Source organism: Setaria viridis, chromosome 2, assembly GCF_005286985.2.
Source record: "Setaria viridis chromosome 2, Setaria_viridis_v4.0, whole genome shotgun sequence".
NCBI classification, from domain to species: Eukaryota; Viridiplantae; Streptophyta; class Magnoliopsida; order Poales; family Poaceae; genus Setaria; species Setaria viridis.
This window is the reverse complement of record NC_048264.2, coordinates 12,980,496-13,004,435: the sequence shown is the minus strand read 5'-3', so window position 1 is coordinate 13,004,435 and position 23,940 is coordinate 12,980,496. Positions and strand designations below refer to the sequence as shown.

Genomic DNA, 23,940 nt, shown 5'->3' with positions numbered 1-23,940 from the left:
GAGCAAAGGGGGAAGGGGAGGGCAGCAGAGGTGGAGGGGGAGGGGGTGGCAGCGCAAGGGGGAGGGGGAGGAGGAGGCGGCGCAAGGAGGAGGGGGAGGGGGCGGCGGCGCTGGGAGGGGAAGGAGGGGAGGGGCGGGAGGGAGGGGAGGGGGCGGGAGGGAGGGAAGGAGGCTGTGGCGTCGGAGGGAGGAGGGAGAGCAGCACGAGGAGGGGAGGGGGCGGCGTCGGGGGGGAGGGGCAACAGTGGGAGTGGGGGGCACGGCGGTACCGGCCGGTAGGGAGGGGAGGGGCGGCGACGGGAGTGAGGAAGGAGATCAGTGGGAGAGAAGAAGATTAGGAAGGAGAGGTAACGCGTGAGAGAGAAGGAGAGTGGGAGGCCGGGCCGGGGGAAAGAGATAAGGAGATGGAGGGGCGCACGAAAAACGAGGTAGGGACCCTTTTGTCCCGGTTGGAAACACCAACCGGGACTAAGGGGTCCCGGATGGTGTTTCCAACCAGGACAAAAGGTCCCTCCAAACCACTGGCCTCTCCAACCGGGATTAAAGGGACTTTTTAGTCCCGGTTGGTGAACCCTGGTGAGCCCCCGCTAGTGGTTGAGTTTAAGTCCCGGTTAGTGAACCTTTAGTCACGGGCTAAATTTAGACCGGGATAAAAGGGGTAGATGGAAGGTGAGTTTCTACCAGCGGTGCGCATTGATTTAGGGATGGTGTTGCAATGACATGGTAACTAGTGAATCAGAATTCAGTTTCAGATGACATGCACGGTAGCCTACTAACAACTTGTCATCCATCTGTGCTGTTAATGTGGCTAAGCTTTTCTTTTGTTTTTTCTTTTGGTGATCAACTCTCTGACGGTGACCTAATTTTCTTTAATTAGGTGGGGTGTTAGTGAGTGAGCCTGCCTCTGTCCTGGCCACAGGATGAGCCGAAATGGCGCTGGTGGTGGGGCCGGGAGCCATATGGATGAAGATGGATGAGCATGATGTCAGTTTGAGGATAGGGGTCGGTGTTGGGCGGCCCTCTCAACCAACTATTGTCAATTACTAGCTAGTTTTATTTAGGAGCTAATTAAATTTTGTTAAATTAACTCTAGCAATAACCTTGAATCAGAGGTCCGAAAGATGAAATGGGGTTCTCTTTATTTTTTTACCTCATCTCGAATGTAGAAGGAATTAAAAAAATAGGAAACTCATTCCATATGAATCATCTTCTCTCTCACCGTTTGGAACAAAGGAATTAGCATAAAACTTTCCAAAAGAATGGCAATTCCACCTGTGGAGGAATCAGAAAATAAGCTCTGAGCTCCTGGGAAACGTTCCCACGAAAGGTCGCTGGCACTCTCTCTCTCTTCCCACCTAATCATGCTTATCTGGCCTTGCTGCGCATTAGCAATGCATGGTGTCATCAAGGTTGCCGGAAACACCCATGGCTGAACAAAATCATAACCATCCCATCTTGCTTGGTTACAAAAGAATTTAATACTGCAAGTATAATAGTAAAACATCTATCGATTTAATTGATTGTTAATGTATTAATATCAGTTTATAGTTCCAACGTTTCTTTATTCCTATATTTTGGATTCGCTAGTTCCAAATATCTCTTCCTATTTTCTTCCAGTATTTTTTATTCCTCTATTTTGCTTTTTATTCCTCTATTTTGCAACCTCGTTCCTATCCGGAGTCTCACAAGTTCATACTTAACTGGATGCAAAACAGCTACTCATGAGCACCCAACTTTTCTCCAAAATCAAAACAAATAAAATGCATTGCAGCATAAACCTTCATGTACCTTCAACCCCTATAAATACCGCCCATAAGAGCCCCAAAAGGCCAAAACCACAACACAGCAAGCACTAATAGCTTTTCAAGCAGCTCTTGCAAACTAGCTTCTGGCAGTGGCAACAGCTTGCCAAGCCGGCGAAAATGGGTAAGGAGGTCGACGTGTCCGCTCTCGAGGCCGGCGGCGCCCGCGACTATGTCGACCCACCGCCGGCGCCGCTAGTGGACATCGACGAGCTCGGCAAGTGGTCCCTGTACCGCGCCGTGATCGCCGAGTTCGTGGCCACGCTGCTGTTCCTGTACATCACGGTGGCGACGGTGATCGGGTATAAGCACCAGACGGACGCGTCGGCGTCGGGCCCCGACGCGGCGTGTGGCGGCGTGGGCATCCTCGGCATCGCGTGGGCGTTCGGCGGCATGATCTTCATCCTCGTCTACTGCACCGCCGGCATCTCCGGCGGCCACATCAACCCCGCGGTCACCTTCGGCCTCTTCCTGGCGCGCAAGGTGTCCCTGGTGCGCGCGGTGCTGTACATGGCGGCGCAGTGCCTGGGTGCCATCTGCGGCGTCGCGCTCGTCAAGGGCTTCCAGAGCGGCTTCTACGCTCGCTACGGCGGCGGCGCCAACGAGGTCAGCGCCGGGTACTCCACCGGCACCGGCCTCGCCGCTGAGATCATTGGCACCTTTGTGCTCGTGTACACCGTCTTCTCCGCCACGGATCCCAAGCGCAACGCCCGCGACTCACACGTCCCGGTAATTGCTCCACACACTTTTGAGTTGTCATCTGCTTGCACGCGTGGAAAGTCATTTTCTCTGTTTGTATTGACGAACAAACTGATCAGGTGTTGGCGCCGCTGCCAATTGGGTTCGCTGTGTTCATGGTGCACCTGGCGACGATCCCGATAACCGGCACGGGGATCAACCCGGCGAGGAGCCTCGGCGCCGCCGTCGTGTACAACAACAACAAGGCCTGGAGCGACCAGGTACTGCATCTCTCCCCTTGGCACATTGTGCAAGATTGCAGCAGCTAGCAATGGTTTCATCGATTAATTTGTCCGGGAACAAACTGACAATTCTGTTCATTTGCAGTGGATCTTCTGGGTGGGTCCGTTCATCGGGGCGGCGATCGCGGCGCTGTACCATCAGATCGTCCTCCGCGCCAGCGCCAGGGGCTACGGCTCCTTCCGGAGCAACTCCTAGGCCAACCTCGTCGTCGAGGACTTCCACGCCCGGGCAGGCCGGCCGATACTGAGCTCTTCCTCCTCCGGAGTTTAAGTTGAACGGAGAGGGAGAGCCCCGGCGTGGTTAATGTAGTAGCAGTAGTAGGTTCAGTTAAGTGTTGGAACTGCCAGCAACGGCAGAGCAAGTATTTGTGTGTGCTGTGGAAAGCAAGTGTAACTTTGTCTGCGTGTGTGCACCATGTTGGCTTGAAGTCAAATTAATAAAGATGAAGGGATCCAAGTGATCGTTTTCTTTTTCTTTCATACAAGTTTGACACTAGTATTTTGGAAGAGTGCTTTAAATGTTATAAAGCTGGTAAATTAAATATGGGGCTCTATGGCTATCATGGTTGGCGAAGTTAATGTAGCTCAACTAGTCAGGTTCCTTGAGGTGGAACATCTTTACTCGGGTACGAGTCGTAGATTTGACACATGTGATAATCGCGTCGAACCAAAGGAACGATCGTTGTCCTATTAGGAACCGGTGGGCTCATCGATTGACCAAAGCAGGAAAAATCAGTCACCAAGAGCATATCAACTCCTTTATTATAAATTATGTTTAGGGTATATGGGTACACAAGAATATCATGAATAAATTGACTTTTAAATCAATTTTTATCGTAGGTGTCTCGTTATCGATGAATGACGGGCATGTCTCATACCATTGAAAATATAGTACCGTTAATTTTTTAAATAAATTAAGAAGAAATACGAACTCCTAAATATAGTTTTCCACTATTCTAAGTCAAACATTGTTAATTTGACAATCTAGGAGTAAAAATGCAAATACTTTTTGCAACATAAGGATTTTTAGCGACTAAATTAATCATGAAAGTAAATTCATGATGTATATTTTTCTCTGTTCAAGATAATGTACTTTTAAATAAATTGGTGGTTAAAGTTTCATCTTGTACATTGTATTCATGTCCTAAACTGCTTCTATTTGTGATTAAGCAAGTACATTTTTTATATTTCCGTCACCTTTAGTAAATAAACACGATTATCTTAAGGCCCCGTTTGGATCCTTGGAATTAAATTCCATTCTAATAATCATAATTTAGACATAAATTAATTAAGCTAATATAATTGCATGTGGAATATATTTGTATATTATTGTTGGTCATGTGAGAGAGATACTTATGTGCTGCATTTCTGCTACATGGAAGCGAGTCGAAGAGCGAGCTATAAGAATTGAATTCCATTCAAATAATCATAATCTATAGAATCAATTTCCATCTCCCACCCTATGAATTTAACATAGGCTTATATCTAAACTTTGGAAAGTTGTGGAATCCCACATTCCAAGATAAATTAGTCTACTCCATTAAATAGATTCCAATTCCTTCAAAATGAAGGGATCCAAACGGGGCCTAAAGGTAAACATCAAACCTACTCCCTCCGTTTTTTTATAAGACATGTATGACTTAGCACGGTCTTCAAATTCATTTTGACCATTCATTTATCTTGTACTATATTGTTTATGGTTATAAAATCATTGAAAGTATATTTGATTACGAATCCAACCATACAAAGTTTACATTATAAAAATAAAAAATTGATTGATCAAAGATTGTAAAGTTTAAATCTTGATACATACCCTTGGCAAACGATAATGGAGCGGAGTATGTCCAAAGAACCATAGGTTTCCACTTCCTGGCTCCTGTTCCTTCACATGTCCCTGTCTAGCTTAGCGAAACCATATGTACTCCAGGAGTTAAAAAAACACAGAGCCCAACTGTTGAGCTCTAGTTCTTAGCAAAGGCTTCAGTAGTTTTCACCCAGTTCATGAATCATGACGGTGGCCTGCTCAGTCATCCATTTGTTGGTCAATTGTAACATGTCCACTGAAATATACATCTTCTCCTTTAGATGCACCTTTCGAGTATGCATGTGGGCCTGGGGTGTTGGTGTCGGCAGTTGCACCGTGGAAGAACTGAAGCTTATTGTCTTCTCAGACATCAGCAGTTCCTGCGAAATTTTGCCGACCACAGGAGTAAGCCTGTTTGGAATCTTTGGGCTGCAATCAGAATACATAAATTTTGGCATTTCTAGGTTACAGAGTACTGACCAAGTTTGATCAATTTTAGCTCTAGGAAAGGCTGAAAGCAACAATTAACTGTTGACGACAACTCGACAAGTGGTTTCATTACAATTCACAAGTGTCATTGATAAACCAATGGTACTGTTTTTCTTCCTCTTTTGTTCTTTTTCTTTCCTTCTTTGTTCACAATCCCCTTGTAGCACCACACTGAGACGCACTACTTTGGTTATTTGGTTCTGCCACCAGAATAATGGCAGTTCAGTAGTTCACCATACAGATTCCCTGAGGTTAAGGGCGCGTAGTTATGTGATATCCACTGAATCTTTCCCTATGCGCAGTTTTCAGTAGGGTAGGTGAAGATCGTCGACGGTGCAAGTAAACTGCAGTTGTAACAGAACTGAAACTTGTTTGTCGCCTCAACCGTCACACGTCCTGGATAAGCTTGCCGTCCACAGGACCGAGCATGTCAAGAATCTCTGGGTGAACTTTCAGTGCACATATGCTCTATGGGGATTTCATGGTTCCGAGCAACTATGACCACTAGGATGCACGTCAAGAACAGAATTTGTTCACGGTGATGAATTGCTTATGAAGGGTACATCGAACCAATTCTCTTGTGGTGCATGAAAACTAATAAAGTAAATTCCAGTATAAGATGGGAGAGACCAGTCTTGGTGCTTGGCCAAGAAGGATGAGTATACCGAGGAACCAAAAAAATTCCTATCCGTTGGAGGAACTCAGGAACAAAAACAAAATTTTCATATGATAGAAGCTGATGACCCTCAAAATGACGAGGTTTGACCATGGTACAAGAACAGCCAAGTTAGTTGGAACTCTGGCACGCCCCATCCATGCGCTATGCGATTCAAGTTTGGATGGTCAGCTTCCATAAGCATTTAGGTGAAAAAGATGTATTATTGGATGTTCCAAAGAAGGGTGAAGCTGAAGATTAGATGTGCCTTAGTATCCCCAGTAATCGTTGCGGATCTCGTCGTCAAACTTCTGTTTGAGTTCAGGGTGCTTCGCAAAGTACTCGTCAGCTGTCATCGTGCTGATCTTTTTCTGCATGTACAGACAAGACATTAGCATGAGTGCAATTCCGTGCTTGCTAAAGAGCAACCTCACCTTCATCTCCTTCATTTCAGCAATCTCTTTCTCTATCCTCTCTGATTCCTTTAGTGATGCCTTTTCCGCTTCCTTCATTTCGACCAACTATGTAAATCATACAGATACAGTAAATATCATCAATATCTGAAGGAGGCAACAATCAAATGATAATTCAGTTTGGCAATACAGTGACTGTCAGCACAGAATAGGAAGATGAAAATTATAAAGAGGGCAGTGAATCCTCACCAGAGCATCAAACTTTGGCTTGTACTGTGGAGTGACAGTGTCAACATACTTGGGGATCTCTATGCCTGCAATGATTCCATGATTCACGCCACATTAAGAGGTTAAATAGGTAAAAAGTGCCTACAACCATAAGAATATCCATAACTCAAAGACTAGCAATCAGGAGCAACCAGTACTAATCATTTGGTAAGCCAGGACCATCTTAGAGTTCGATGTTGTAATGTGACATCTACACAGACTATTATTAGCAGCCCATTTACACTAATTTCAACTGAACTTTCTAACCAGACATATACACAGCATATGGTTTCTAACGGCCACCTGATATTAGAATGCACATGCGAAGCACCCTTTATTTATACAAAACTTCTATAGAACTTTACAAACAAATAATAAGGAAGTTGGATCTGATGTGCTTATCAATCCAAGCATAGATCACAAGTTCAAAATCCTAAAAATAACGCTATCAATCTGCTTACAAATTAATAGCGTAACAGTTCCCAGAAACACAAGCAAGACGGGGAGGAGAATTCATGCTTACTTTCGTACGCCTCCTTGTACATATCGACAACTTTTGATCCGATTCCTTTTCTGTAGTACTCCCAGTCAATTGGCTGGGGTTCCTGCAAGAGTAATTGAAGTAATACTGAGAAGATCACCCAAAAGGCCATAATGTAAGAAGAGATAGTGCCTGTTTCGAAGGTTGACAAGGGCGTATCAACTCAATGCACAAGTACAATGAAATAAGACTACAAGAATTTTACATGTCAGAGGACTATCTACTTAATACAAGCCGATGTTGCTTGTAAATGTGAAAAATACGACTTAATACAAGCAATTGCTGCTTGGCAATGTGAAATACTACTGAGGACTATCTACTTAATACAAGCAGTTAACATGTCAGAGTATAAATCTTTGCACAGCTAATGATGGACATCAAAACAATTTGTGATCCATGTTCTGGTGGATTGCATGCATCAGAAGTGAAAAAGCCTGACACAAAATGGAAATTTTACCCAGAACCCACACTACATTCGGCATTGTCTGATTCAGTATCAATGGGCAGTACATAGACCTGGGTTTTTGACGATCTATTGAAATGTGTTTCGGTCTGCACATATGTGCGGCTGCATCATATCATCATATATTATGCAATGTAACAAACGGCCCTGATTCCATGAATAAATTGGTGCTCCATGATGCTACGAATCGCCCGAACAAAACGCCGATTCGACCAAACCTGATCTAGGGCAGACGAGCCAGACCCTAGGGGAGAGATAGATTAGCACAAGTACCTGAGAGAACTTGGTCTGGAGCTGGTGGTTGACGTCCTCGAAGGTGCGGCGGAGGGTGGCGAACTCCTTGCGGGCCTCCTCGGAGACGAGCATCTTCGCCAGGCCGTCCCAGTCGATCGCCTTGCCAGCCTTCGCCGCGGCGTCCGCCACCTTCTTCACCACGCCGTTCCCGCTCATCTTGCTCGCCTCCCCTCTCTCTCCTCCTCGCGCCGCCGCCGCCGCCGATCTACGCTCGCCTCGGAGATGGAGCGGGGGACAGCCTGTGACGGAAGAAGCGGTGGCGAGTGATCCTTTGGGTTCTTTCGTTTGGGCCTTCTTGGTGGGCTCAAAATGGGCCGGCCATTGTGGTAAACGAATGGCTGGGCTGGGAATCGGACCAGGTCCGAGTGTGTGTGTGTGGCACCTCCTCTGTTTTAATAAAGTTAATAAAATATTACTGCGCATGAAATGTTGGGGGGAAAAACTGTTGATCCGGTCAAACCATTTCACTGAAATCAAATCTTGAAAAGCATATGTTATCAGTCTTTGATCTTTTTGCGAGGAATATATGATTGGACGACCAAGACTTTTTGGTACCTTGTGCACAACAATAACTAGACCAGGAGAGCGAATCAGCAAAAAAGTCACAGCACGTTGTGGCTGGTACTAGATTCAGATATGTTAATCCTAGGCTGGTCTTTATTAGTTGGGAAGCAGCAAGTGAGGATTACCTCACGCTTCCATTACCAAATAAAAGTACTCGATCCTGCCACAAAACGCCAATCCTACTCCAGCCACAAAACCACCATTACTATAGAAGTACCATTTCAGTACTGCCACACAAAAAAAAAAGCCTAATGTTTCCTGCCGAATAAAACTTTCATTTAAAAATGCTCGGAAAAAGATGTCGTCTTTTGGGTAGAATAGTACGCAATTGAATCTCCGTCTATGATACTACCACATTTCTTCTCCAGTGAAAACCGTCTATTTCCATCAATCTAGGCTTGGGATGTAATCGATCGACTCTCTTGTTTGAAGTCCTAACTATTGACTTGACAGGCCATCCTTGATATGAGTGGAAGGTACAAGATTCTTCCCCAGACAATACTAATCGTCTTGCCATTTCACCAACGTACTAGCGCATGAAAAATCCCGGGAAGCATCGATCATGTCACTGAAATCGTATAGGATCATCTATCCGCTATCCTAGACCTGAAAAATAGTACCAGCAGCAGCAGCCGCAGAATAATCCAGGAGTGCATGCAAAAAGGGCGCGCTAAAAGGTCACGGCATGTGACGTGGCTGGTACCGGAAGGAGATCGAAGGATATGTTTAGCTCCAGGCCCGGTCTTTGTCAGCTGTGAACAGCAGGTGCTGTCACCTAATGCTCCCATTACCATTAACATCCAAGAGCATGCGAGGCCAAGGCCAGCAGCAAACGCAACCGCCCCAGCTAGCGAGCCCTGCCACCCCCAAAGCCATTTCTCTATTTCCCACCACCATCCCCACGGGGAGCTGAGGACGACGACGACTAGGCTCGCGGCTGCCGTTAGCTCGCGGGTCGCTGTCGTGCCCGCGCCCCCGAGTAATCTCCTCCAAACCACGGGTTTAGAAAAAACTGGAGGTCGCTGTTCTTGTCCTCCGCCTCCGGTTTAACAATCTTTAAGCACCATCCTTTGTTTGGCCACTCGCTGCCCTAAACACGGAAATCGGATTGCATTTGCTTTTGCCTTTTTCTGATCATGTATGATCAAGCTCCGCGACAACAACAGCAACTTGGTGTCCTTGACTCATGCAATCACGCAATCACGCATCGCTGTAAAGAGAGAGAGATGATTCCAGCACGAAGGTCAAAACTAACGTTCATGCGTTGGAACATCGATCGTTGAGACCATTCCTTTCCTCGCATGGCGTGTGTCGTAGGCTTTGTAGTAGCCAAGAAAGAATTGGGCAAGACGAAGACGACAGTAGGAGTGCAGGACGCGCGCGTACGTCTTGCCGAAACTGTTGGCGCAGCGTGGCATCGAAGCGAAAAGCCGGAAGATTCCAGTACCCTCCGGCGGTGCCCTGTTTCGCCTTCGCTCCGGCGGCCAGCCGGCCCGGCCAATTATTGGGAAGGGCACGGAAGTTTCTCCCGCGACGTCGCTCTCCAACAGGGCCCTGCCGCGCCGGGTCACTGTTCCACGAGCCACGAGCTCGTCGTCCAGATCGGTTGATGATGCGTGCATGGTCACATCACATCGCCGCGGAAATCTGCCGACCAGAGGACTAAGTTTGCTCGCTCTGATCTGGCCGGCCGGCCGCTTGCGATCGAGCTCATCGGACTTCGCTTTGGTTTTGTTGTCGCGAGACCCGTGTGTGTCTGCTGCTTGATTGTTTGTCGATTCATGTCATCAAGGCGAGACTTTTTCTTAGAGAGGCAACTGCAGGATGCGGCTGCTAGCGTTTATCTTATGGTTGGGTGCTGCTATATCTTACGGGAGAATGAGAGATGATGCTAGCTGATACAAACTTATATCTCTGGAGAATCGTCTTGGTTTAATGCGATTCTTTGTTGACAGGGAATGGAGTAGTTTAATGCGCCAATCAGCCTGATTGTGGTGGGTTGGGTAGCAGGCTTATTCAGTTCCATGTCACGGCCATGTTATCCGAAAGCGTCCATGTCTGTCCAAGTACGTCCATCGCTAACCGGTATAGCTGGAGCGAGCGAACGGGCCACGGCAATGATGGCCGTTGCGTCGTTTAGGTCCATCATCATGTTTTGGCCGAGCATCAACGGATACCTGATCATCATTCATCAGGCTTGGGGCTTGCATTGACAGATTAGGAGTATAAGATAAGATGATTTAGGAATGAAGGCTCTCAGTTCTTGCAAATTTCACTGTGCTAAAAACAGAAATTGGTTGGCATATGTGCTACTCCAACAGCGTACCTACTCCCTGATGGCGGTCTCCGTGTGGCAAACTGGTCTTTTTGCTCAGGGCGTGTTGGGATACCACCCGATAAAGTTTAGCACATATTTGGATACTGATTAAGAGTATTAAACATAGGCTAATTACAAAACTAATTGCACAGATGGAGTCTAATTCGCGAGACGAATCTATTAAACCTAATTAGTCCATGATTTGACAATGGGGTGCTACAGTAACTATTTGCTAATGCTGGACTAATTAGGCTTAAGCGAATTAGCTCGGGGTTCTGCAATTAGTTTTATAATTAACTCATATTTAGTCCTCCTAATTAGCACCAAACATCCGATGTGGCACTGCTAAAGTTTAAGCCCTAGTATCTGAGCACCCATGAGAATTGGACACTAACGGATGACGGCATTGCTTCTGTAGAACCTGCACCGTACCGTACCGCGTGAGTAAAACCTGTGTGCCATCCTGGCCGCTCTGAAACCCGATCTTGTCCTGAACGCCGTGGGAGGTGGGATCGCACCTTCCAAACGACGGGAGCAGGCAGGTCATGTAGGCGAGCCAAAGCCAGAGGGTAGTCTGGCATGCATGTTCTCTCTTTTTTTCCTTTTTACAGCACAAACATTACACAGTGAAGTGACTAGATCACCACACGTACGCCACTTGCTGCTTGGAGTGGGAAACCGGAATAAGCATATGATCCCGTCATCGTAGCTGAGTGGCCAGCAAGAATGACTGCCGACCTAAACACGAGATCGAGATGCAGTTGCAGCGCAGCAGCCGGCAGCAGTTGCTGACTTTCGGTGTACACTACACTAACACAAGATCTGCCTTTAGCCCCACGGTAGAGCACAGCAGGATACTCCTAGATCATTAGCCACCACCAAACCGGTGATGGATGTATCAGCAAGTATATCTATGTAGCAGCAGGCTGTAATGATAATCTGTTTATATCTCCACTAATCGACCCCATGATCACCTTCAGATAACATACTATAGTTTTGGCGGCTTTATCTTCTGATGAAACAGCTGCAGGGTGCCCAAATTTGTAATGAGACTGTCTGAAGAACATGCTTTGTTCGTGGAATCCCATCTCCATGCATGCGTAACCTCCCGTGTAATAACAAGGTTTTAAAGAACCTGCTGCGCGCTCGTAACATGATCGAGTTTAGTATGTATTCGGTTTTGTCCATGGAGATTAGGCGGCGACGAGAATCATCTGCATAAACTAAAACGACCCCCGCGCGCAAAAAATAAAACTCTGCAATCATTTGACCGATATGTTTCCTTGCCTTTCCGTGGTTTGAGAATGCATCGCGTGACGACGGTGCAGTGCGTGCGAATCACAACATTGCTGGCTGGCAGTGCGTCTGCAGAGGATCCGAGGACACACGGACTCACGGAGGGACACCAGTGCCACCGGCCACGGACAGCGACCGGCGCCGCCGACGACGTGGACAGCCCGGCCCGTGCGTGGGTGACGGGGAAAGTTATTACACCGCCGTGCGTCTCCTAGCCACAAGAGCTCGGCCCTCTCGTTCTTCTCGGGCTGCTGACCTGCTGTCCCGATTACGACCTTAAGCATGTGTAGTAGTACTTGCTCACAAATTCCAAATTCCTTTTAGTCGTCTCTTTCCTCTGGTGTGTAGCAGGGCCCCGCTGGAAATTTCCTCTGCTTCTGGTAGGCTCCAGAAGCATCCACGCCCATATCTGCAGAGGGACCGGAGATGCATGCTTGGACGACTGCATCTCATCAACAGTCTATCATCTTTTTTACCCCTTCTGAAAAAACTATCAACCATCCATCTAGACATCTACTAGGGTCTGTTTGGTTCCACCTTCTAAAATGTTTTGGACTAAAAGGTGACTAAAAACTGACTAAAGAGTCAAATAACCTGACTAAAAAGTGACTAAAAACTTAGTCCTCCCAACCCCCTCCTAAAACCGACTAAAATTTTCGGTTGCCCCCGTACCCTCCCCCTCAACCCCCGCGCCCTTCCCCACCGCCATTTTCCCAACCGCCCGCCACTCGCTCCTCCCCCCCCACCCTAACGCCGGCTTCCCTCCCGCCCAGCCCTCGCCGCGCTCGCCAAGGACCTGGGGTGCGGCGGGCCTCGTGGATGCCCTCGCCAACGACGCCACCAAATGCATGCTCCGCCTCCCTCCCAGCGAGAGGCAACGACGCGCCGGCGCCAGCGTGGGGCTCCGCCTCTCTCGCGCCGCCGCACGGGCTAGTCGCGACGCTCGAGGCGGGGTCGGAGGACGAGGCCCAGGTGGGCGGGGTCGGAGGCTAAGGCGTCGGTGGCGGGCACCCACAGCAGCCGTCGTTTGGGCGCAGGGAGGACGGAGGCACCCGTCCGCCCCGCCGCGCCGCGTCCTGCAGTGCCAGTGATCGCCCCCGCGACGGCAGCCTTGACTTTCGCGTGGCCGCCTGCGCCCATGTCCGCTTCGAGTTTCGATGCCATCACCAGTGCCTCCGGCTGCAAGTGCTCTGGCGAGGGGCATGGGGAGGCTGACCGTGGTGGACCCTGTTGACGCCGGTTTTTGACACGTGTTAAGGTCGGCGTCAAGGGGAGAAAAGTGGCCGATGCGGATAAGCAAGAAGCTATGGCTGGGGGAATCAGCTGATAGAGCTATCGTGTTTCGGCTGATTAGCCGAGGGAGTCGATGAAGACTGGCCGATTGGGAGCCGGAGCAGCTTGGCCGATGTGGGCCTAAAATGGACCAAGGCGGCGACCAGATGAAGACAAAGGTTGGCCCATAGAAAAGTTGAATAGTGTTTGACTCCAGTGCAAGTTGTGTTCGTGTGTAAATATTTGTTATTTTGAATTAGAGATAAAATCATAGTCGGTTAGAAAATCAGTTGTAGCAAGGAATAAATAGGTGCCTCGCAAGGCTTGTAAAACAACACAACAATCATTAATACAGATCTACCTTTTCACGTGACTTTAATTTCAAGTCGGCAACTTCACGAAATCCTTTTTTCTTTTCACGAGTTCGTGCAAGTTGGCAGGACTACATCAACACGATCTCCGGCCAATTTGTAAGTTCCGCGTATCGAGTAATATCTAAGCTTTAACTTCAGGCACATCGCTGTTGTTTTGTTTAGATTTATTCACCAGTTACCGATATTTATTAGAATTATAGGTTTTACCTGTTATTTTAGTTTTTTTATCACCAGTTATCCAGCTTGAGATATGAACTGTCAGCTATATTAATATTTTATTTATCATCCCACAACCGATTAGATTTGTTCCAAGTGTTGTCTCTGTAGCATTGTTTAGGTTATTCCAGTAATTTCTTTTACAATTGCCACGTGGTTATCGGCTATTTCATAGCCGGTCATCCTTACACTAAATCGGCCGATTCGCTGATACATCCTTTGAAATAGATCGGAACCTCAACCGAACCTTTGGAATTTAATACCTTTCTTTTCTTGTCAATCAACAGGTCAGATTGACTGATACGCCGCAGGAACCGCACCAGGGCAATAACCCGAACAGGAGCTAAGCAGATTCTCCCGAGTCATGTGCTCGACGCAGGAGCCGGAATCATTGTCCGATTTTTAGCGTCAACAGACCCGTGGTGGACGCAGGCCCGCTCCCCCTTGCCATCAGGTAGATCCGCGGCGCAACCTCCCGCGCACCAACCGCCGGCCGTTCCGCTGGTGTCAAGCAAGGGGATAGCGCACCCGACGCGCTCGGGGATCAGCACTGTGGGGATCTAGTGGGTGTTGTTCATTTCTTCTAGTGGGGAGCAAGGGGATTACTCTGGATCTGTTCACAACGATATAGTGGGTTCTGTTCATTTTTTCTTGGGGTGCGGTTTCCTGAACTGCCATGGATGGACCGCGGATCCGATCTTAGGATGATGTTTTTTGCACGCAGGGTACCAGGGGTAGGAGGAAGAAGGGCAAAAGTATCTTTATTCAACAACATTTATGAACTTTAGTCTAGTTTAATCTATGGAATCAAATACTCTTTAGTTCATGGACTAAAGTGGAAGTCCAACCCATGGACTAGAGAACCAAGCAGGACTAGTACATATATGAAAACTTGCAGAAGTACGTGAACCCAGCAGAGAGGACACAGAACAGCAGGGTCACGCAAGATCCACGTGACTTTTGCTTTAGCAAGGTTCGATCTGTCTGTGTGTCCTGGAGCTAGCCACCCGCGCATGCCACCGGCTCCCACTGTTGTCCGGAACCCGAAACCTGCAGCCGAACGAACACAAGTAGTGCTCCGTTCAAAAGGACGGCATCGGCAGCAGGAGACAGGGTGAATCACCCGTCCATCAGCCGCACATGCACGACCGGCACGACCACGACCACCGCGCCGGTCGGCTGGCTTTCGGTGGTCAGGTCACAACTCACAAGTGCGGGAGGCCGGCCGGCTCGCTAGCTAGCTTCCCGGGCGCTGGTGTGCGTTGCCTTGCAAGCGATCTCGCGCGCCGGGCGGCATCGTCGATGTCGCTTGGCTAGTTGGCTTGCTTTTCGGAGCGCCAGTGAGGAGGGGGAGAGGGAGAGTGGTGGTGGGGGTGGGGGTGGGGGTGGGCGCTCCACTCCATTTTCCGGCGTGGCGTGGCGGCCGTGAAAACTGGGGGCGCGAGCGAAAGGCACGTCCATTCTTACCGTAGCAGCGCAGGGAGCGCACAGCTCAGCTGGGGGATGGATGCTGACGGTTAGGTATCGGAAAAATACAACTGTTCACAAAGGATACACATTTTTGTCCAGAATTCAGCCGGATTTTCATGTATTTCGGGTGGGTTGGGGAACCGAAAATTTGAGAAAACAAAAATTAATAAAATCCTTGGCGGCCACGAGGCTGCAAGTGACTCTACGGGTGGTGCGTACTGGGTAGGAAAAGACGATGGCAGCTAGATGGGGTAGGTAAGTTTATATTCCACAACGGCTAATCTTATTAAGCCGTGTTACAGCAAAATTGTGGCGTCATAAATTTGACGGACTTCTAGGCACAAGGCTGAGAATATCTTTTTTGCAAAAGAAGGTTTTTTAAAAATATTATAAGCTCGAGATTTTTTTTTAAAAAGAATGTAAGCCCGATAAGTATATGTGGAGATCAAAACGTGTATTCAAAGGAGGGCGTCAACCTTAGTAGCTTAGGGCTAATTTGATTCGTTTGCCACGCGGGCTAAACGTGTGATTCCATTGAAGAGTTGCATATGCGTGTGTCCAGAGTTGCGTTCTTAAATAGATGACACCGTTGACTTTTTACTTCAACTTTGACCATCAATATCTATTGGACAAGTTAGTTAACTAAAGTAGAATATATATCATTATGTCTATTACAAATATATTTTAGATTTAACTTGTAGGTTTATCTATTTGCAAAAATATTTGTAGAAAAGATGAATAGCCAAATGAATGAAAGAAGTCAACGGTGTCATCTATTTAAGAACGGAGGTAGTACTTTAAAGTGTTTTTGTGGTTTCTTTCGTTTTTTCCTGGTATGCTTGAAGATGCTGTGTATTATGCGCATGCTTTAAGCTCTCGTGTCACATTAGTTGTACACCGGTCATTAGCAACAGAGCCGAGAAAAGGTCCGGACGGCGGGTCCAACGGCAGCAAATGGGTAGCACTAGCAGAGTAGCAGGGCGGCACGCCGGTACGGTAGCGGCTCGTGGAAGCAATAGCGGAAAGCGGAGTAATAGTGCTGTGATGCATGCCACGTTGGCGGCATTAGTACGGATTACAATTTCAAAGAGATGCCCGGAGCGGGCGTGTGCACGCATCGTCGCTTGCTCGCTGGCATCACGCACAGTGGTAGCACACGGCAGAATAGCATATGCCCGGCCGTACACGCACAGCTACAGGAGTACAGGGAGAGATCGGAGGACGGAGGGAGTGAGGACGCGTCTAGCTTTGCCGGGCGCGACGTGGCGCACCCTGGGTTCCTGTCCGAAATTGGCGAGCCGGTGACGTGTCACGGCCTGACTTGCCGCTCCACGAGCCACCGACCGGGAGTAGCGCGAGTCCCGATGCGCCCTGCAAGGTGCATGCAGGTAGCTACCAAGAAGCCGGGGATCGGAAGGAGGCATGCCGCGGCGCGTGATGCAACGTGACTGGGCTCGTCCATCCTCATCTGCTGCCTGCCTCCTGCCCTGTTGGGGGAGCTAAGCTGAGCTAGAGAATGCGGAGTCAACAAGGCACGCTGACGAGCTGCCCGGCTAGCGGCAGCAGGATTGCTCGCACACACCGTGCGGCACGGCGCCCCGTGCTTGAGCCAGTAGTAAGGAATAAACAAGGCTTTTTCCCGAGTAATCTGGTTGATCAGCAGCGACGGCACATGCAAAGTGCAAACGCCGTACGTAGAGGCAAGATTTTGTTTAATCGATCTGTGTGATCGTAGAGACAGAGGCTTATCGAACTGTCTCGAAGCCCCCGCTGCACTTTCCTGTTTTGGGCTCTGGCCTCTGGGTTAGTAATAAAAGGCAAGGGATTATTAATCCTTGTGATTGTGGATGGCGCTTGACCTCATTTACATCGACGCCCCGGAGATACGGGGGATCGGGCATGTCGGGCTCCCATGGACAGGTGGGCGCCTCCCTGGCCAGAAACTCCCGGAGAAAAGAAAACCAAGGAATCGCACGCAGAGAAAAAGAGCGCGCGCGCGCAGCGAACCAGAGGCCAGAGCATCGTCGTTTATGGCCTGGCAGAGTCGTCGAGTGCTCTCGCTGCGCTCTTTGCTCTTCCGGACAGTGTTGGCAAACAGTGCTGGCACTGTGGACGCACACGAGAACAATGTGCGGGCATCTCGAGGCGGGCGGAGGGTGGGAGAAAAGTCGTTGAAGGCGATGTGGAATTGCGGCGCGCGAGGCGAGGCGCGACACGTAGCCGTTGCGCCCACGCATCCACGGGGGCGCGTGTGGCTGCGCGCGGCGTGGCGGTCCGAGGCCCAGCCGCTGTCGGCGTCGCGGCGCGTCGCCGTTGGAACAGTGAGCGCGCGCGGGCGAGGCCTTGCCGGCCGCGGATAGGGATGTGGAATTCAGATTTCGGAGGGTGGCAGAACGGTCTGGAAGGATCAGAACGGCATGGGATGGCCGACCCTAGCGATCCAAAAGGAGGCGGATGGATGGAATGGAAGGGAAGGGAAGAGATCCAGGGCCAGCTGGCGGGCCGTTCACCAACCCGGCGCTGGCGGCAACCGCCTTAGGCCCTCCACGGCGTGTTGCTAGAGGGGCGCTCCACTCCACAAGCGGATCCAGGCGGGCCAGACCGCCAGAGCAGCTAGGATCGGACGAGTCGGAGTAGCTGGTGGCCTGCTGGTGCGGGTGTGCGTAGGTGAACGTTGGAGGGTCCGCGGCCAGGGAGCGTTTGCTGGCCCCCGCCACGCTGGCTCGGGGCCGCGCGCGCGTGCTGACGCGACGCGACGTGCATGCGCTGCGCCGGGGGATCCGCGGCGCTGATTGGGTTCGCGCTTCGCGAGCAGGCGGGGGCGCGCCACAGCCAGCTAGCTAGGCTGGCCGATGGCCGAGGGGGCCGGAGGGGCCAGGGACCAGGACCATCTCTGATTCTCTCATCGTCAATTCGTCATCGTGGAGGCTGGCTGCGCTGGCCGAGTGGCTGGGACGAGGACGATCTCCTCAGCATCGGCAGGCAGGCAGGACACGATCCCCGTGACGCATACCTGCATGTGTGCAGATTCATTTCACGCACCCATCGTCGCCGTCGCGCTTAACTGGTTGCAAACGGAAATCGGATTGGCGTTGCTGCCGTTGGGGCCTTCTCCTCCTTCCGGCCAGGACACGGAAGTCGTCATCACGTACTCCGTTTGTTTCTTATGCTGTCGCCCTGCCCCTGCCGCGCGATCTACCAGTACGTACTCGGAAATGACGGTGTCAGCTTCACCTTCCTGGCCGCCAGAGCCTTTTCACCGTGCAGCAAGCACCCCACGCCCCCGGACGGTCCCCGGACGAGATGACCACGCGTCGCGGCACGGCCGGGACCGCGCGCGTACGGCGGCGCCCACTTGCGCCACGCCCAACCGGCCGCGGCCGGCCGAGCGCAGCCCGCATCGGCAGTCGCCGTAGCGATGATCTGATCTCATCTCTCATTCTGCCCTGGCGAGCGGCGACGGAGGCCCACCTGGGCGGGCACACCCGTCCTGCCCCGCGGCGCAACGACTGCTGGGTGCCTGCTGCTGATATGTCCTCCACCCAAGCACCCCTCCACCCTGCCGCTGAGCCGCACATGCGTGCACGGAGATGGCCTCGCCCAACCAGGCTGGCCGGTCGGCCGCGCGCCCGGACCGGAGCGCCGCCGCAGCCAGGCTGCAGGCCGTTGCGGGCGGGGGCCATGATTGCGCGGCGCCAGGGGGCGGGCGGGGGATAAGGATAAGAAAGGAGCACTACGCTGACACGACTCCATCTCCATCCCCGCTTCGCGCAGCCGCAGCGCCTCTCGCTCTCTCCGCACGCCGTGCCGCGCGCAGGTCGGTGCCGCCGCGCCGGGCGGCCGGCCGGACCGTGCCATGCGTCGACGTCGACAACAGCCCATCACCAACCCATAGGACTAGGAGAGCACGACCATATACCACCAATCGGCTCGAATTTTATTCCCCACGCGCTCGACCCGCAAGTCCAACGCGACGCATGGCACGGCTCGTAGGCCGGCGCGGCCGCGCTCTCGGCCCCGTTCCGTGCGACGCCAACGCGAGCGAGCGCATCTTGGCTCACTGATTGCGAGAGGCAGCGCGGACGATGATGCGCGCGCCAGCGACTAGTCAGTAGTCACCCATCGGGATGGAGCAAGTGCGGGTGGTTGTTTATCTCGCTCATCTTCTCCGCTCGGCTGGTGCGGTCTGCCACATGGTCAGGAGATTTCGGGTATCCCCGCCGGTTATGGTCGTTACGTAGCCGGCGTATAAACTAGCCGTGGAGGCGTAGACGATAACATAATAAATAGGCTTTCTCAAAGGAGATATGCTATCAATACACTTCAACTGTTGAGCTGTTCTTCCATTTTCAAAAAAAAAAAGAATGTTGGGATACAGTACATAGCTGAGGAGGGGAGGATGCGTTGGAATCAGTTGCAGGTTGCACGCTCCTCCGTTCGGTCGCTCCATGCCGTTGCGGACGTAAATGGCTTACCGGAAATAAAATTTTGAATAGGCAAGGCGCTTCTTCCCGGTGACGTAGAGGGGAAGAAGAACGGAGCATGTTACATAATCGATGCGGTGACAAGAGACACGTACGTACGTCCTAGGGAAGAACAGTGTTTTAGGCTCCGCTTTGATACAATACAATAAACGGTGTAAGATCAATGTTTATTTTCAAAGAGATGAATATCGATCATCTCAACTTCTGGTCGGCGCTGTACCAAACTTCTGACCTTGTTTTCTCGGTGGTTCTCGTCCTCCTGATAGAGACTTGAGAGACGGAAGTCATTTGGGTCTTCAATTTTAGCTATTTGATTTCTAGGACAATATAATCAAGAAGAAAACGTACCGAAAGTATAATAGAAACCACAAATGCATCTTCCTAGGAGCAAAACGCGCAACGGTCTATCGTATTCGACGAACCAATATTCTTCTTTCATTTTCATTTCCCAAGATTCCATTCGGTCCCTGGAAAGTTCTATTCATTTTTTTCCTTGGAAAAAAAAAGGGCCGAGCCCCTTGGCTTCGCAGCACAAACCCCCAGTAGCTAGCTTATCCAACCGGCATCATTGGAGCAGGAAAACAAACCCAAAAGGCGGACCCTCCCTCTCTCATAAAACATGAAAGAAAAGCCCATTCAACCTTATCGACAGAAACTAAAAAAGCGAAAGAATTTGAAATTAATAGTAGAAGCTGCTCAATTTTCTGTTCCATCAAGCAATAATCAAGCGCCCATGGCCCACCCCCAGCCTTGCAGCACTATTGTGTTGTCACTTACCTACTCCCCCCTCCCTCCATAAATACCACCACCCTCTACCTCTCACTCCCACCACTCTCATCCATTTCTTGCAAGCCAACCTCTGCTCCCGGCCGGCTAGTCCCGCAGCTGCCAAGCTAAGCCAAGACCAAGCCATGGGCAAGGACGACGTGATCGAGAGCGGCGCCGGCGGCGGCGAGTTCGCCGCCAAGGACTACACGGACCCTCCCCCGGCGCCGCTGATCGACGCGGCAGAGCTGGGTTCCTGGTCGCTGTACCGCGCCGTCATCGCCGAGTTCATCGCCACGCTGCTCTTCCTCTACATCACCGTGCTCACCGTCATCGGTTACAAGCACCAGACGGACCCGAACGTGGCCGGCACCGACGCGTGCGGCGGCGTGGGCATCCTCGGCATCGCGTGGGCCTTCGGCGGCATGATCTTCGTCCTCGTCTACTGCACCGCCGGCATCTCGGGGGGGCACATCAACCCAGCCGTCACCTTCGGCCTCTTCCTGGCGCGCAAGGTGTCCCTGGTGCGCGCGCTGCTCTACATCGTGGCGCAGTGCCTGGGTGCCATCTGCGGCGTCGGCCTCGTCAAGGCGTTCCAGAGCGCCTACTTCGACAGGTACGGCGGCGGCGCCAACTCCCTCGCCTCCGGATACTCCCGCGGCACCGGCCTCGGCGCCGAGATCATCGGCACCTTCGTCCTCGTCTACACCGTCTTCTCCGCCACCGACCCCAAGCGCAACGCCCGCGACTCCCACGTTCCGGTGAGCACCCGACCAACGCCACGGCCTCCTGCTTTTTTCTTCTTTTATTTATTTCTCTCTCTCGATCTGCTAGCTTGCTCGCTTATTAGCTTCTTTTACTTCATGTCTGTGCGAACTTAGCTTAATTAGAGCTCAAGCGATGCTAGCATGCTCTAATCTTGCCCATCTATACTGTTTGGGCAAATGCGAACAAAAAGAAATTCCTTTGTTCCGGTGAAGAAGGAAAATAATAACAATATAAAAGCAAGAGAATATCCAGTTTGGCTCTTTCAAAGGCGTCCAGGCAGAAGGGATTTCTTTCCCGGCCCATAGAACGTTTTTTGCTGGGGATAGAAAGGTAAAGGTTCACTTACGATTCATTTTGTCTGCACCTAGTCTTTTTTAGAGTAGTCTGTACCTAGTTACACAAGTTATTCATCGAGGCTGCTTATTGTTAGATAGAGGAACAAAAGCTTGAAATTCAGCTAAACCATTGTCCAAAAGAAAGAAATAATTGACCGTTGAAAGAGATGTGTGGATGCCTAAGCTCCAAATATTCTAAATATCACAACTTAATTTTCAAGGGGTTAGTACACTACACACGGAGAACTGTCATTAAGCCTTCCGTAGTCTTGATAATGACCGTTATTAACACACACTTGCTGGAACATTCAAGAACATCCACAGGAGCATGCGGCAGAGCGCAACCGGGTCACCCTCACAGGCCTCAATAGCCCAGCTAGCCATGACTCCCCGGACCTAACAGTAAAGTAAATAAATACAGATAGAGAGACCCGGGGCTAATCAGCTCCAACCTTATCTCTAGACTTGAAATTTTACTACGGAGTACTACTGTAGAAATCTCTGCAATTTTACGTCCTCCAGATTTTTACTGCTCCCGTCAACCTGGCTGGCTCTCCCACCGTGCATGACGGCACCGTAACATCCGGTGGTGGCGGTACACACGCGGGCCCACCGGCGCGCGTAAAAAGCTGAGCTGGGCCTGGTCCGGCCCGCGGCTCCACTGTAGCACATGGTCCGTCGGGTCCAGTCGTCCTTGTCGTGTGATGAGGGCACGCACGCTCGGCCACGTCCTCCCCCTCCCTTCCCTCCCTTGTGTGATTGTGTCCCATGCCATGTGAGCCTCCTCTCTAGACTCTAGCGTCTCACCCCTCCATGATGAATTATTAGCACCGTACCGTTGGTTCTTGAAATCCTCCAACGTGTACTACGGTTCCACGGACCACCGTATGGTACGTACTGAAACGTAACCACACACGGAGTGAATTTGAAGAATTCGTATTCACCGCTGGTCCAAAGCAACGCTAGGCGCAAACGTGTAGCGTGTGGCTAGGTGAAATCGGGGTAGCCTAGTGGTAGTGGGCATCCCTTTCGCGTGAGGCGGCGAGGTGACGGAACGTGATGTCTGTCCATGGCCTGCCTTCGCGCGACCCATCCCGTCAAAATATGCCGTGGTGAGGACCCTGGTGGTGGTTCATCGGCCGAGGTGAAGTCGCGCGCTAAAAGCCAGAGGCCACTAACGAAGTTTGGTGTTCCAGTTCCTTCCCTAGAGAAAGGGGCATGCATGACGAGAGGGTCTCCTTTTCTTAGCCACTAATCGTTCCTGACGCTGACAGACTTGCTTGGAGAAATGCTTGGCCACTTGCTTTAGAAGTAGCCTGTCATCTTGTTTTAGTTTGGAAAATGTTAGGCCATGATGATGTGACGAGAATTTGGACGCATGCACGAGTAATTCTAATCTGTTTGCCTTTGCTTGTTTTTATTTTCAGCTATGTTTTGCTGACCCTCTGTGAATTGTGAAAATTTTCAGGTGCTGGCTCCCCTCCCAATCGGCTTCGCTGTGTTCATGGTCCACCTGGCCACCATCCCCGTCACTGGCACCGGCATCAACCCGGCCAGGAGCCTGGGCGCCGCCGTCATCTACAACAAGGACAAGCCATGGGATGACCACGTACGTTATGTTTCCACTCACCCTGTTCCATCTCCATTCACATAACGAGCTTTGTCACAGTTCATGCTTCACACTTCACCTTCCACTCACTCACCAGCAACTTGCTGTGTTCTCTGATCTGACGGTTTTGTCATCCATCCCCTTTCGTTGCGCAGTGGATCTTCTGGGTCGGCCCCTTCGCCGGCGCGGCCATCGCGGCGTTCTACCACCAGTACATCCTCCGGGCCGGCGCCATCAAGGCCCTCGGCTCCTTCAGGAGCAACGCATGAAACTAGTCTTCAGAATTACCGTGAGAGCTGCTCGCAAAGGCTGCTACGTGTGCGTGTTGAAGCAATGGCGATCGACGCTTTGTGGGGAGAATAAGTCTGCAATCTGCCATCATCATCATCAGTGAAGTTCTTGCCGCTGGTCGTTTTGTTTCAGCAGCTGCGTGCGTGAATTTGGCTTCCTTCCTCCTTGTAATCAACCATGTGTCGTAATCTGTCAAGGGATTATTCCATCTCCCCTCCTAGCATGTATCTCTATTTAATTATTATGTAGCGACGATCATCATCATCATCGTCATCAGTGAAACCTTGCTTCTGTCTAAATCAACCTGTGCACTGAGAATCCTTCAGTCCCAAGCATTGCATTGTCTTATCTCGTTTTGTTTTGTTCCTGATACCCTGCTCGATCTGTTTTTTTCCTTTCTCTTCCGGGTTCTGATTGCACTTCAGGTGATCGATAAAGTGGCCTCTGATCTCTCCGCATGTTTCATCATCC

General features: G+C 50.6%; 3 protein-coding genes across 3 annotated transcripts; 2 read left to right on the top strand and 1 right to left on the bottom strand.

Moving 5' to 3' along the window:
* The first annotated feature begins 1,802 nt into the window (after nt 1–1,802).
* Nucleotides 1,803–3,257, top strand: LOC117842370 (aquaporin PIP2-6). The gene is made up of 3 exons (XM_034722792.2): nt 1,803–2,531; nt 2,621–2,761; nt 2,868–3,257. Exons 1-3 carry the CDS (start codon nt 1,923–1,925, stop codon nt 2,976–2,978), a joined length of 861 nt encoding a protein of 286 aa, XP_034578683.1. The 5' UTR covers nt 1,803–1,922; the 3' UTR covers nt 2,979–3,257.
* Nucleotides 3,258–5,785: 2,528 nt separating this feature from the next.
* On the bottom strand, nt 5,786–7,965 carry LOC117842323 (ATP synthase subunit d, mitochondrial). Its single transcript, XM_034722726.2, has 5 exons — nt 7,688–7,965; nt 6,934–7,015; nt 6,393–6,457; nt 6,165–6,251; nt 5,786–6,101 (listed from the first exon to the last, which is right to left on the bottom strand). Exons 1-5 carry the CDS (start codon nt 7,862–7,864, stop codon nt 6,000–6,002), a joined length of 513 nt encoding a protein of 170 aa, XP_034578617.1. The 5' UTR covers nt 7,865–7,965; the 3' UTR covers nt 5,786–5,999.
* A 12,557-nt stretch (nt 7,966–20,522) lies between these two features.
* On the top strand, nt 20,523–23,801 carry LOC117843931 (aquaporin PIP2-1). Its single transcript, XM_034724695.2, has 3 exons — nt 20,523–21,227; nt 23,038–23,178; nt 23,334–23,801. Exons 1-3 carry the CDS (start codon nt 20,613–20,615, stop codon nt 23,445–23,447), a joined length of 870 nt encoding a protein of 289 aa, XP_034580586.1. The 5' UTR covers nt 20,523–20,612; the 3' UTR covers nt 23,448–23,801.
* Nucleotides 23,802–23,940: the final 139 nt, after the last annotated feature.